Source organism: Lepidothrix coronata, unplaced genomic scaffold (assembly GCF_001604755.1).
Source record: "Lepidothrix coronata isolate B3197 unplaced genomic scaffold, Lepidothrix_coronata-1.0 Scaffold15, whole genome shotgun sequence".
Lineage (NCBI taxonomy): Eukaryota > Metazoa > Chordata > Aves > Passeriformes > Pipridae > Lepidothrix > Lepidothrix coronata.
Genome location: NW_016690195.1, coordinates 1804882 through 1819302, shown reverse-complemented (window position 1 = coordinate 1819302; position 14421 = coordinate 1804882). Strand labels below are relative to the sequence as shown.

At 39.5% G+C, this 14421-nt stretch overlaps 1 protein-coding gene across 5 annotated transcripts in view; it reads left to right on the top strand.

The window, feature by feature from the left end:
• Positions 1 to 249: 249 nt before the first annotated feature.
• Positions 250 to 14421, top strand: part of RGS22 (regulator of G-protein signaling 22) — a 70078-nt gene continuing 55906 nt past the window's right edge. For all 5 annotated transcript variants that reach the window (XM_017806541.1, XM_017806540.1, XM_017806538.1 and 2 more), the window contains exons 1-4: positions 250 to 370; positions 1048 to 1076; positions 4602 to 4664; positions 13294 to 13515. In XM_017806541.1, the coding sequence (XP_017662030.1) occupies positions 346 to 370; positions 1048 to 1076; positions 4602 to 4664; positions 13294 to 13515 (339 nt within the window). In that variant the 5' untranslated portion in view covers positions 250 to 345. The remainder of the gene's footprint in view (positions 371 to 1047; positions 1077 to 4601; positions 4665 to 13293; positions 13516 to 14421) is intronic.

Sequence of the window (14421 nt, the reverse complement as noted above, 5' to 3'; positions counted from 1 at the left end):
TCTTTGCACACAGCTTTCTCTGACCATTCCAGAAATGTGCCTTTTTCTTATATCCTGGAGTTACCCCCTCGAATCAAGGAAGAAACTAACATTCGCGGAGAGTTTAATTTCATTTCTGGCTACAAGTATCCTCAGATTCATTCCTGGTTCTCAGGCACCTCCTCTGGGACGATCACCCCGGGGCGCTCGGCTGCGGCTGAGGCGGTGTCGCCTGCAGCGCCATGGCAACCCCGCCGCGCTGTCCGCGGCGGCCGCAGGCCCGGCCAGGCCCGGCGGTTCCGCAGCTGCTCCTGCTGCTCTGCCCTCCGGCGTTTCACCTCCGCGGCCGAGGTCGGCAGCTCCAGGATGCAGTCGAAGAGGCTCACCACAGGTACGTCGCAATTTCCACGCAGGGTATGGGCTGGATCCGTGTCAGACGAGGGGTCTGGCCCCACGGTGACGGCCCCAGGCACAGAGACGTGACGGGGTACAGACAGACACAGAGGTGGTGACACGAAAAGAGCGGGATTTTGAACTGCCAGGTTTAAACTTGCCCGTCAGAATTTATTGCTCTGCAGAGAGAACTTTGCTGCCTTCAAAGAGCATCACAAAAGATAGGACATTCTCCTAGAATGAGATTTCGTTATCTGGGAACATTCACAATTGTATCTTCTTAATTTTATCAGATATTTCTTAATATTCACTGTTCAAAGCTCCAAGGGTCTCATATAAATCTGTATTTTCATTAAAACCACCTAGCTTCTAGTAATCAATTTTGCAGAGGAAAGCTGACAAGAAGTTAACTGACATGTATGAGAAATAACATAGTTAAATAATACTTGAATTATATTTAAATAATTCTTGTGGTAGTTAACCTTTTTATGCATGGGTCAACATTACTGCATGTTTTTAGTTTATTTTACTTCCTCAGGCTAAGTAATTTTATTTCAGAATATCCAGGAAAGGGTGTCATGCCTGAATACTTTTTGTTTCTGTATTGTAATCCTAGTTGAACCAGCTTGACTGTATTGCTTGGATAACATACGCTATTTCATTTATGTTTTTCAGAACCTCCATGTATAACAGAAGAAGTGTTCGTAAGTATGCTTTATAAGGCTTGATCATTATTTTTGTTGTGCAACTATAGAGCAAAAAAAGCAACAAAACCATTTGGGAAACTGTTGTCTCTTTTCTCATTTCTTTGCTTTGTAAGTATGGAGTACTGAGTAATTTCTTACAATTTTCTCAGACAAAATAATACTTAATTTTAAAATAATTAGGAAAAAGAATAACAAGAGACTATGGAGAATAAAGATGGAAATAGAAAAGAAAGACAATCAGGATGAAGGAAGGAAACAATCAACTGGAAGGTTCAGCATGATGGATTTAACAATCTCCTTACTTTGCATTTTCTGGTCTTTGCTCATAGCTCATTTTAGGAGTTCCCTGATGTTTGTCGTCTTGTTTGAAAGGTATATATAAATCTGTAAATCTGTAAATATATATATGTAAATATATGTAAATCTTAAAGGTAGAGGAGCAGGCTTTCCCCATATGCCAAAAGACAAGCCAGGGCTGAGAAAGGACAAGAGAACTTTGACTGGAACTCAGTGAGAAGAAGGGATAGGCAGCTCAGGAGTATCTCAAGGATGTTGTGAGGTCATGCAGGGAGAAAATTAGAAAGGTCAAATCCCAGATAGAACTTAATGTGGCCACTGCAGTAAAATACAACAAAAAGTGTTTCTACAAATATATCAACAACAAAAGGAGGGCCAAGGAGAATCTCCATCCTTTGCTGGATGTGGGAGGAAACATAGTGACAAAGGATGAGGAAAAGGCTGAGGTACTTAATACCTTCTTTACCTCAGTCTTTATCAACAAGACCAGTAATTGTCAAGGTGCCCATGAGCTGGTAGACAGAGAGAGGGAGAAGAATGGAGCCCCTATAATCCAGGAGGGAATGGCCAGTGACCTGCTATGCCAGTTAGACCTGCACAAGTCCATGGGGCCAGATGGAATTCACCCAGGGGACACTTTAAATCATTTACCAGCAGTCATGGTCAGCTGGGAGGTCCCAGGTGACAAAGTTGGAAAATGTGAAGCTCCTCTATAAGAATGGTTGAAAAGAAGATCCAGGGAACTACAGGCCTGTCAGCCTGACATTGGTGCTGGAGAACATCATGGAGCAGATCGTCTTGAGTGCCATAACGCGGCGTGTGCAGTACAACTGGGGGATCAGCCCAGCCAGTATGGGTTTAGGAAAAACATATCCTGCTTGACAAATCTGATCACACTTGGCAAGGTGACTCATTTAGTGGATGAGGGAAAGGCTATGGATGTTGTCTACTTGGACTTCAGTAGCGCCTTTGACACCATCTCCCACAGCATTCTTGTGGAGAAACTGGCTTCCCATGATGTGGACAGGTGCACTGTTTGATGGGTAAAAACACTGGCTGGATGGCCATGCCCAGGGAGTGGTGGTGAATGGAGTGAGTTAAATCCAGTTGGCAGCTGGACATTACTGGGGTTCCCCAGGGCTCAGTACTGAGGCCAGTCCTATTTAATATCTTTACTGACAACCTGGATGAGTGGATCAAGTGCACCCTCAGCAAGTTTGCAGATGCAGTTATTTTTCTCCAAAGTAACAAGCAATAGGAAAAAGTGGAAATGGCCTGAAGCTGTGCCAGGGGAGGTTTAGGTTGAATATTAGGAAAATTTTGCCACCAAAAGTTTTGTCAAGCATTGGAACAGGCTGCCCAGAGAAGTGGTTGAGTCACTATCCCTGGAAGTATTTGAAAGACATGTGGATGTTGCACTTGGAAACATGGTTTAGGGGTAGGCTTGGTAGTGCCAGGTTAACAATTGGATTTGATGATCTTAGAGGTCTTTTACAATTAAACAATTCTATAATTCGATGATTCTATACATAAAATGTATCTGACATATATAAATATGTACATGAGAGCATCTCCTAACTGCATATTTAGATTGCATTAAACCCGGATTCTGCAGGCTCCTTAATATGACTGGATATGTCTGACTCCAGGTGAACTTCACACGCAGGCATGAAGCTGTCAGAGTTCTATTTAGTATAGGGTTTTATATTAACTTTCAGCTTTTGACATTTAAAGATGTCATGTTTTATATATTTGTCAAGGGTGGAGAGGTATTTATCGTTTTAGTGGGTGCTGCAACATGAAATGCAAATCTTGCAATATAGTGCTATTTTTATCCACATTCAACTTCCCCTTTGATGTCTAATAATATTTCTGTGTTTCTGTACTTTTTCATGATGGCAGTAATAGAGAAAGGTATCAAATGCTATAGATAGAAGTCATTAGGTTTGTTTCCAGCAAATACCTAAGAAATTATTGTATACCATGCCAAAATGATTTTAAAATTCCTTTCAATGTTAAAAGAGTGATAGAAATCAGGCTCAAGATATTCCTATTCATACAAAAATTGCATGAAACAGTTTTGGACCAATTTTTAGCACACCTTAACCTCCAGTTGCAATTCTTCATGAAAGGCAGCTTTTTATAGTCATAATTTAGACTGTGCAGCAGGAAAGATGAAACAAAATGCTTCCTGACACAAAAATCTAAGCTATAGTATTGTACATGCAACTCCAAAACTTATAATGTGCAAATATGAAAGTGCAACTGTGATTTCAAGTGAAAATAAGACTGTCTACAAAAAACCCTCCAAAACCAGAGGAAAGTTTGTTGTGTATAGATGCAGTAAGATCAGTAGGTAGTAAAGCTTGCATTAATAAGATCATAAACATTTTATTGATTAATCAACCACTGTGTTTACATTTCTTGCTGTTATATGGAACTACAGAGAATTATATCCTTGGGAAATTAAAAACACATGTTACCTGCATAGTCGTAAATAAATCCTCCTGTTTAATCAGTGCCCAAACATCTCTAGGTGCATGGTACTGCAATTGCATTGGGCCACAGGCTTGTGGTCCAAATAAAGCAAGACCTCTGTAATGCAGAAAGCCTTGCTTTCAGCATTGTCAGCGTTTTCTAGGGAAGAGCATGAGCTAACTTGCCTGTCCTGTATCAGTCACAGGAGCAACCACAAGTACTAAGGAATAAATGTTGGCAGATTAGGGCCAGGCAAACACCATCAGGTCTGGTTCTGACTTGTTGTGCAGCAAACAAGAGCCTTCCTGAGTTCATATTAAAGTATGTTAGCTCAGATTTCTTCCTTACCTGAACCTGAGCTGTCTCTGTTTATACCAATGGGGTTTAGATCAAGGTACAATGTAGGGAATTTCTAGACTGTTAGCTTATGCACATTTTTTCAAAAATAAACATCCAGATTTTCAGCATTTAGAAGCTATTGGGTTTATGAAGGCTTTATCTGTAAATTTATTGACATAGGATTTACCTTTGTTTGTGTTTTTAAAATTGCTAAGGATCTCAGGAGTGTGCAATGGTTTCAGTATAACAGTGATGCAATGATTATATTCTCAAAAGTGGGAAATAATATTTTGCAAAAGTTTCCATGTCATATCTCATGAGAAAAACATTGTTTGAGGGAATAGTGCATTCAAACCATGTTAGCACAGATTACTACAAGCCTTGCTTTGTGTTTTTTTCTTTCTATAGGAAGAGTGTTTAGCCACAGATGATATGCTTGTGGACTACTTTAATGAATTTTTGAGTCTTCCGGTAAGTACCTTACAGAAATCCCTTGCAAAATTCAAGAAACACCATACTAAAATTAAGAGTAACTTAATCCATCTTAGAAAATTTTACATTTTGCTGCTTGCTAGTTAAATGACTTTTACAATATGTCTGTGTTTCAATGGTAGCAACTCTTACTGCTCAATGTTATCAGTATCAGGAAAAGTAGCACAGTATCTGGACTTCTGAGGACAGATTTTATTTTGCTAAGCTAAAGAATCACAGAATCACTGAATGGGTAAGGCTAGAAGGGACCACAGTGGGTTATCTGGTCCAACCTCCCTGCTCAAGCAGGTCATCCTAGAGTACATGGCACAGGATTGCATCCAGACAGTTCTTGAATATCTCCAGTGAGGGAGACTCCATAACCTCTCTGGGCAGTGTGCAGTCACCCACTCAGACAAGTTGTTGTTCCTCATGTTCGGGTGGAACTTCCTGTGCATCAGTTTCTGCCTCTTGCCTCGTGTCCTATTGCTCAGCACCGCCCAGAAGAGCCTGGCTCCATCGTCTTGACACCTTCCCTTTGGATACTTACAGACATTAATAAGGGCCCCTCTCATTTGTCTGTTCTTGAGGCTGAATGGGCCCAGTTCCCTCAGCCTTTCCACATAACAGAGATGTTCCAGTCTTTTAATCGTCTTTGTCACACTGTGCCTGACCTCCTTCAGGAGCTCCATGTCTCTCTTGTGCTGAGGAGCCCTCGAGCTGCTGGCAATGCTCCTCCTAATGTACACCAGACCTTCTTGGCCACAGGGACACACTGTTGGCTCATGAACTGCTTGTTGTCCACCAGGACCTCCAGGCTATTTATGTATTTAAATTTATGTTATTAATTATTTACTTAGATCACAGTGCACTAAAATAATAAGAATAGGAAATGAAAAAGACACATAAATACTTATTTTAAAAGTATAAGGAGTCCAATTCTATTCCAGTATCACATCATGATGATATAACAAATGTTTGTCCTTTTACAATCTTGTGGCAATGCACTCAGTGATTAATATACATTTAAACTCAAACCCAACTCTATTTCTATTCATGGCTTTGAAGGCCTCAAAGTTGGCACTTCCCTCCTCTTCCTCTCCCATCTGCAGCTAGAAGTGTGCAGGTTTACACTATAATCTGTGTGCTGATCCAGTTACAGTTAGACTACCATATCCAGTGCCCTATTTTTAACTAGTTGCCCTATATTTTGCTCCTTTTCCCCATCAGCTATACTGCTTCCCCACATTGTCATGAGAGTCAAATATATGGTCCTGCTCCTTCAATATGGCAACATCATCCAACTTCATCTTTGTAGTCTTGGCCTTGACTATCCCCATTCTCTTTGTCCCCACATCTTACACCCATACTCCCTTGCCAAGTGGCACAGGTTTTCCACAGTGTCACTCGTGGCTCCCACCCAATGTACCACAGAGCTGTCCCACAGCCTGTCCCCCTCCTAAGGCACTGCAGTCCAACAGGCTACACTACAAGAACATATACCCATTCCTGCAACTTGCTTGGTAGGAACCACCACCAGTGTTAGGAAGGGGCAGAATGTTTCTTGATGCTCCTTGGACCTCATACTCTGGTGCAGCCATTAGTGAAATAAATTCAGTTATGATTCATAACTGAATGATTTGGCTTACCAAACTGAACTAGACATAGCTGTGCTCTCTAAGCCACATCACAGATTTGTGTAAATGTACACATATAATGGAAATTGCACAACTAAAGGTGATAGAATGCCAATTTTTAAGCTTAAAATAGAATTGGAAGATATTCGGATGTGTGGATTTTGTGCACAGCACCAATACTAACTTCTCTCAGGAGCTCAGCCTTTACGTGCTTTCACCACACTGCAAGATTCCTAAGAATAATTTTTTCAAAGCTGGAGAGACACAGATGGAAGAAAGTGTGTGGTGAGAGGGGCTGGGGCTTTTTCTTTCTCCAACATCCTCCACCTCCCCCCTGCAGCTGCTCTACGATATCTGACTAAATCCAAGCCTAACTATTTAGCTTTTAAACCCAGGCCTCCCTCCATGTGCCAGATTGTTCTTAGCGCAGGAATACCATCCTTTATGCCTTTGCTGCTTATTTGGAAACTGTGCTTCAAGTTTTCCCCAAATCTCAGAGGACGGAGTGGGTAAGAAGTTCAGCTTGCTTAGTCTCTTGGTATCCTTGGACATGAACAGATTTCAGGACATCTGTTAGAGGCCAAAATTCTCCTTGGCCTCAGAGGGCTCCTCAGCCCACAGTCCTGGCGAGCTCAGCAGCTCTAAACCGCAGCAATTGTCCAGGCACTCCTGATGGCTCTGAAGCCCACAGAAAAGAGTTCACAGTCACTCCTGGGTAAACACTATTTTATGCTGGTAATCTTGGTAGCTTCTAAGATGACACATGGTCTCTCTTACACATATTTACATATCTTCATGGAAACAGATGCTCTATTATCTATTTTTAACTGTAATGTTCTCATAATTGGTTTTATTTTCTCTTTGATCTTTTCCTAAGTATTTACCCTCTTCAGGATTAAGTTCTTTTAATGCCTTGAGTTCTGTGGTTTGAATACCTTACATTCCCAATTTTCCTCTCCTTCTCAGAAGGCTTCTACTAAAACACTGCATTGAAATTTCCATTGCTTTATTCTTGTTGTGCTTTTATGCTGTTGCCTGGGAACAGTATTACCCAGGTGTGCTAGTAGTTAGGCAACAAGTTAAACTAAAAATATTGTGTGACTTGATACAAGAAAGCAGGGGTAGCATATGCTTATTTTAAGAGGCTGCCTCTGCATTGATTTATGAGGCACCATTAGCATACGGAAAATTGTATCACTGGGGACTTGCTATAGCAGCAGCAGATTTTTCATGGTTTTTTTTTGCTTTGATTTACAGTGTATCCTTTAAGTGATCCACTTGTTATAATGATATTTAATACAATCTGACATGAATATCTAAGTACTCCAAAGATCTGCATACTGTAATGAAGGATAGTTTGTACAGAAATATTTTTGAAAGATGTAATACAAATAACCTCAAGAGGGCAGTTATTGCCAGTAATACAGTGATTTCACAGTAGCAGAAAACCAATTACATGACACACAAACGAGTTACACCTTCCTTAGTAACTAATGTAAAATGAAAGATTTAAGAGAAACATTGGCCTTGATACATTTCCATTACTGGTGGTCAGGCAGCCCTAGAATTTGAATCTTTGATCCACGTATTAAAAACATCCAAGAATACGTTTAGTCAGGAATTAAAATTCAGAAGTCAGAAACTGCCATCCAAGCTCAGCATTGAAAGCAAGTGTAGTAATGTCAGCTTGTTTCTCCTGCACTCTGCAGGCTGCCTGCTGCTTGTTCCACCCCAAGTCCATGCTGGGGTCTTACCCCTCATTTTCCAGTTAGCAGTGATCCTAAGGGAGGCACGCTGCTCCTCTTTGAAACCTCAAGTTGTTGCACTAGACACAAAATACCTAACTGAGCCTCAGTTGAAGCACATCCAGGAGATGATGCTTTGGTTGCAAGTCCCTGGCTGTTGGTTTCCCTGGCAGCAGTAATCTGCCAAGTGACCACAATATTATCAACCTCAGATTTGGTAGTTGTTCTCACTATATAAGCTCTCCACCAAGTAGTCTGGGATCCAGCATTTGCTGCAGGTGATGATTCTGAAAACAATTAAAGTCCAAGTAACAAAGCTTGGGCCTGTCTTTCTGAAGACAGAATGGTCCTGAAAACCTGGTGCTGTCAAGAATAAAACCAGACCTGACTTACGAGTAGCAGATGACAGAAAGGGCAGAAAGCAAAAAAGCAATCCACTCTGCTGCACGGTTCAGGCCCTTCACTGTTTTGAAGTTGACTTTGAATAATTCCATGCATCAAATCATCAAATCAAGGCATCAGTGCATGCTCATTAGTTTTATCTTCTCCAGGTGTGTGAAGGGAGGCTGCAGATGCCTCCCTGAAAGAGGCTTTGTCTTAAGTAAGGCCCTACATGCATGTTATGTTGAGACTTACCCAGGACTAAAACTTGTTCATGTTTTTGACATTCAAGGAAGCAAATGAAGCATTCCTGACTTAATTTCTTACTGATAGTATGTTTACTGTAAATATTCCTCTCTTCTCTCTTAATTAGATTGTGATATGTGACTGTGACTTTTGTCTTGCTCATCAGCAGAAGGGAAAGGCTGAAGTTGCTAAAGTCAATGGGAGATTTGCATTGACCATGTGTAGTGTGAATTTTCCAGACACTTCACATTGCTGCTCAAATGCTGGTCTGGACTCTCACTGACATTTATTTATGATACAGACATACCCGTCTTAAGGAAGTTTTGGCAAAGTTCCTGGGTGAGATCTCTATTCATTCCCACCCTTAACCTAAGAAGCAGCCAAGCTGTGGTCATTCTGTTTCTCTTGGGATCAAACTATGTTATTTGTTTCTGAAATGGGGTGAGCATATTTACACACTAGTTAATGGTATCTGAAGTTAAGTATATCTGAAAACTGTTAAGACAGAGAACAGTGAGATTTATATGTCTGATATCCTGGCAACATGGTGATGGATGCTGTTTTGGTTTCTGTTATGGGAGGACTGAGAGAAATTTGTGTTGCCTTCAGTTAAGTGTATAACTTCAGGTTTCAGAGTTATGTATTCTGTTTATTATTCAGCTGAAACTATATTAAATGTGTGTTTGACAGCTAAGAAATTTCTTTACTGTCAAAAAAGTGCATACAATTGTTTATTTATTTAATAGTATTGCTGTACCACGGTCTGAAAACAGCTTTTTTATATTTGCTTGGAGATTTTTTCCAAAGTTGAGTTTACTACACTGAGTTACATTGGTCATACTGGGTTCAAGAGGAGAATTGCCTGTGAGTAAAACAGTTTGCAAAGCCTGTAGACTTCTTATTTGTTGGCATTTTCAAGTCCTTGATCCTATTTATTGTGCTAAATTGATAATGTAGGAATCCCAAGCTTCAAGGCTCCTGCCAAACCTAAAATATTTTTTCTTAACATCTTGAGGTATAATTTGGCTCTGGAGTTTTCCCCTTTATCTTCAAAGCATCGAAAATTGGCCCAAATTAGAGAGAATGATACATTTAGTCTTTTGTTAGTGTATTTTACTTGTCCTTAAAAAGCCAAAGCACTTGCCAAATGTGGAGTAAGAAAGACATTTCTTAGTATATTAGATTGGAATGGATATTTTTTTCCCTTTCCTTTTTAGTACAGACTCTCATCCACTCCATCTTCACTGAAGAGATTCCTCATTATTGCAGTGACCTAGAATATTGGTGGTGCCATAAACCTTTCTTATTATTGTCCCATGAAACATTGTAGGATTTTACAGCACTTGGCTTCTGTGGGAAAGGTTTAAAGTTTGCTACAGAAAATTTAACAGTTTTTTATTGGATTTTTTTTTTTGTGGCTTGTAATGTGTGGGAATGGTTAGATTGTGTGTTTTGCTCCAAAGTTCTTTGCATACTGAAGGGAAAATTGACTGTCTGATCCTTTCTCCTGCACTGCAACTCGTAAAATGTTTCCTACAAGAAATCAGGTTTGGGGGTTTTTTTTGCATGTTCTCAATTGATTTTTGTCATAACATTATCACTTGGTTTTGTGGTGGTGATGAGTTAAAAAGGTCAAGAATTACCTCTTCTTTTATTATGCTTATAAAAACATTCTGATTTATCATTCTAGTTTTCTTAAGTAAGCAAGTGAAATTTGCTTTTCCAGAAAGGTTTTATGCTTTTATATGTTAGTTTGAGAGACAGAGATGCTCTATTGGGTAGAATTTGGAATTTGTACAGAATCATAGATCACTCAGTCTGGAGAGGGCTTTGGGGAAGTCTGTAGTCTGGTTTCTTGCTCAAAGCAGGGTCAATGCTTTAGTATTGAGACCAGGTTGCTTGGCACTTACTTCAGTTGGTCTTGAAAACTTCCAACAACAGATTCTATAATCTCTCTGGACAGCCTGTTCCAATGCTAATCATGCCACAACTACCTTTTTTCTTATAATCCAGTTCAGACTTCTGCTGTTTTCTACGAAAAACCTCCTACCGTGCACCTGCATAAAAATCCTGGCTCCATCTTTCAGTAATCTCCTTAAAAGTAGTGTAAGACTGCTGCTAGGTCTTCCCAGAGCTGTCTCTTCTTCAGGCTAAACAGCCTCTCCTCACAGGGCAAGTGCTCCAGCCTCTGACCATCTCAGTGGTCTTCTGCTGCACTTGAGTATGTGAGCATCCTCCTTGTACTGGGGACCCAAAACTGGGTGCAATATTCCAGATGCAGCCTTATAGTGTCAAGTTGACTGCCTACTCTCTGACTGATACAAGATGTATGCATGCCTTTTGATGCCCCTGGGGATGTGTAACTACATCTTAGTCCAATACCCAAAAGTCTGGACTTAGAACCACCTTTTTTAGTCAAGTATGTGGTGTATGAAGTCTTAACCTTCCTATCCCTTCAGTGCATGTTCTTCTGCTCCATTAGTATATTTGTCTTATAAATGGTTGGTAGTAAGACTCTCAAAATAGCAATACACTTTACATTTTAAAAATTGTCACTAGCATCTGTTTCACTACATTAAAGTTGCTGTAGTTTTCTGTTCCACTAAATAGAATATGTATTGAAAAAACCTAGATCTAGAGTAAGTTACAAAGTATTAAATAAAAGTAGATACATGTGATAAACTGATATTGTATTTGCTTCAGTTTTAGTTTGAACAGCATGGAACTAAAATAATCTAGTCATGTCTAATCAATTTGCCCTATATTATAAAATTTGCCTTTTGTTTGATTTTTTCTGTGAGCAAGAGCATTTCGAATCCTAAGAGACTGAATGACCATGTTTCTTAGTGCACTTTCTTCTGTTTCTTTTTTAAAAAACATGAGAAAACAAATAGGGAAGAATACATTTGGAGGCTATTAAGGTTGCACAGTTAGTCACTTAAAAGTTGGTAGCAGACCAAATTAGGTTTGAAAGTAAAGGAAACATACATGTAGCAAACTGGGAAGAGGTCTGAATGTAGAGAAATCTTCTACACATAGAAGGCTTTTTAAAATGCTGTTCAGTACATCTGGAGAAAAAAACAGATGCAGAGTGCGCTGGAGAAAACTAATGCCAAAAGAGGCACAAGGTGTCAGAGAACAAAAATCAATGTGTGATTTCTGCTGAAGTTGGGTAACTGAACGGACCTGTGCGATTCAATGCACGGCTCTGCGCAGTGACGGTCTGATGTCATAGACACTAATCATACACTTAAAGCTCTCACTTGCTTTGTGCTTTGCCAGGCTGAGCCTCCACAGTGAGACATTATGGGATAAGTAGGGAATGTTAAAACCACATGTTGCAGCCACATGGTTCTGGGCATTGCTCTACAAGAGGTTGATCAACAAGGGAGCTTCAACCAGAAGCAACAAAATAGCTGACGCTAGCATAATTACTTTGGGTTTATACAGGTGTGAAGAAGAATAAAATTGGTCTGTAATATATTTCTATATTATATGTAACATGTATTCAGCATATGGAGTATGTCTGTGAATTATGTCTGTGTGCATATATGTGCTATATGAAAAAATTCAAGGAAATGAAAAATACAGTGTTTGAAAAAATAAAATAATCTTATTAAGTGCAGAGGAATGACAACTGTACAAACACCAGGTGGGATCCTGTCTGGAGCGAAGCCAAAATGAATTTTGGCTCTAGGTGTAGATGTGGCCAATAGTTTCTTGAGTCCTTAAACACAACATACCTTCTCGTCTTCCAGCTGAGTGTGGAGATGCCTATATGCTCTGCTTGTATATAATCTCATATTCAGAACTGTCTTGGGTATCCTCCATTACTTCTAAAAAATCCATCCGTATTTTCCCTCTTCAAGTAAGTGTACTTGAAAGATAGTTTTTTAGGGAAATACCTAACACCAGAGCTTGAAAGGTGAAAGATGGCTTTGATTTAGTGTGTACATATGCAGTGGGTTTTCGGAGTTGACAAAAGTCAGAATTGCATAGCTGAAGTTTGGTCTCCCATATTATGCAGTATCTGACTGAACTAGTGAGATGTATAATAAAATTTACTGCAGGCCATGGGTTTTGGTAGTTGTTTGACCTACAAGTAACAATATGGTGAAAAGCCTTTCCTACATATGAAACTCTTCAGATTTATCCTCCTCAAATGCATCTCAGATTTAAAAGATCAGCTTCATTGCTAATGTTTTCAGGCCTTGATTGTTGGTGATAACAAATGGGAGAATAACACTGGAGATCTGATCCTGTAGGTAAGTTGTTCCCTGCAGAACAGTTACTGAAGTCACTGTGAATTACATATCATAGACATTCTTGTACTGGATCTATTATTTGCATGTGAAAAAGAATTGTCTGTGATCTAGAATGATTTAAATTCTTTACAATTAAGCATAACTGAGAGAAAAAGTAGGAATGCTTTGGAAAGCTACATAGCAAAAAGACTGAAGAGCAAATATACAGAAAAAATACTATTCCAGGCCCCAAGAGAAAGAAGCCTCATAATACCAGCTTGTATTCTGTAAGATGCCTCTATATTATAAAAAGTAAATTTCTTAAATGAGAGTTCCCTTATTACAATGTCATAAACTTTCCAAACTTCTTTTGTAGACTTTTGCCCAGCCAGTGAAGTTTAACTCAGATGTTGGGGTTTTTGAAGTAGTTAATTATGCCCCACGATGCCTGGAAAGCCAGCTGAAAAAAAATCTACATGATCAGAAACCTCCAAATCCCATTTATGATGTTCTAAGGAAAGCAAAGAATGACGGGCAGCTCTCCAAAATGCACAGTGCTTCTCCAGCCTTCAATATGGATCCAAATTACAACACTATGGTAAGCATCTTATAGCCCCTGAGTTTATATTTAGATCTTACTGTAGAGATACTGGCAGTAATTATTGTTGTGTTTGGCTTGGTAGCTTGGGAAAAAATGTTAATTTATGTTAGGAAAACATAATGATGGGCCAAATTATGCCCTGTAATGCACGTGTCTAGCAGACAAGTAAATGGAATTACAGATGTACATCCTGTAGCACAGAATTTTGAAGATTCTGTAGGGCAGGATTCAGCTGTGTGGTCTGAATACTTTTTAATATTAAAAGAAAAAATATTATGACAACAGTTACTTTACTAGTGATCCCTGGAATGTGCAAATTGACTGAAACTAATGCAGCTCAGTCTTTCCTTATTAATTAATTTCCTTGTGTGGCTATGAGCTCATCTGTGGTCTGGCAATACATAAGTCTCTCTTCCATTTATTCCCAAAGGATTTACATAGTTAACATCAATTGAAATGGCCAGAAAAAATAATTAATGGCAACAAGAAAGCTAAATTAATGGAAAGATGGATTGGATTTTAGAAAAGAAATCTTGTTTCATACTTGCTTAGACAGTATCAATTTTGGTATTCTCACCTGCCTACTTTCAGGGCGTCTGTTCAGCACCAAATTAGGCAAGTTAAAATCAGAAGTCGAAGCACCTGAGAGAACACAAGTTGGTATAATTAGATGTGGGAGTTTACCTTTAAACAGTAGCTTTGGAGGAAATAAAATATTTCACTAGGATACTTGGTTTATTCCTTTCTTGCTTACCTCGCATTGATGTGACTGACATGACATCATTTCACTCAAGGCCAGTCCAAGGTCTTGCTACATTTTTAGCAGTGGCTGCTCTAAATTATATCATAGCTGGAAAGCTGAGAGAAGAGCGGGGAGTTGTAACAAACTGCTGCTTTGCCCAG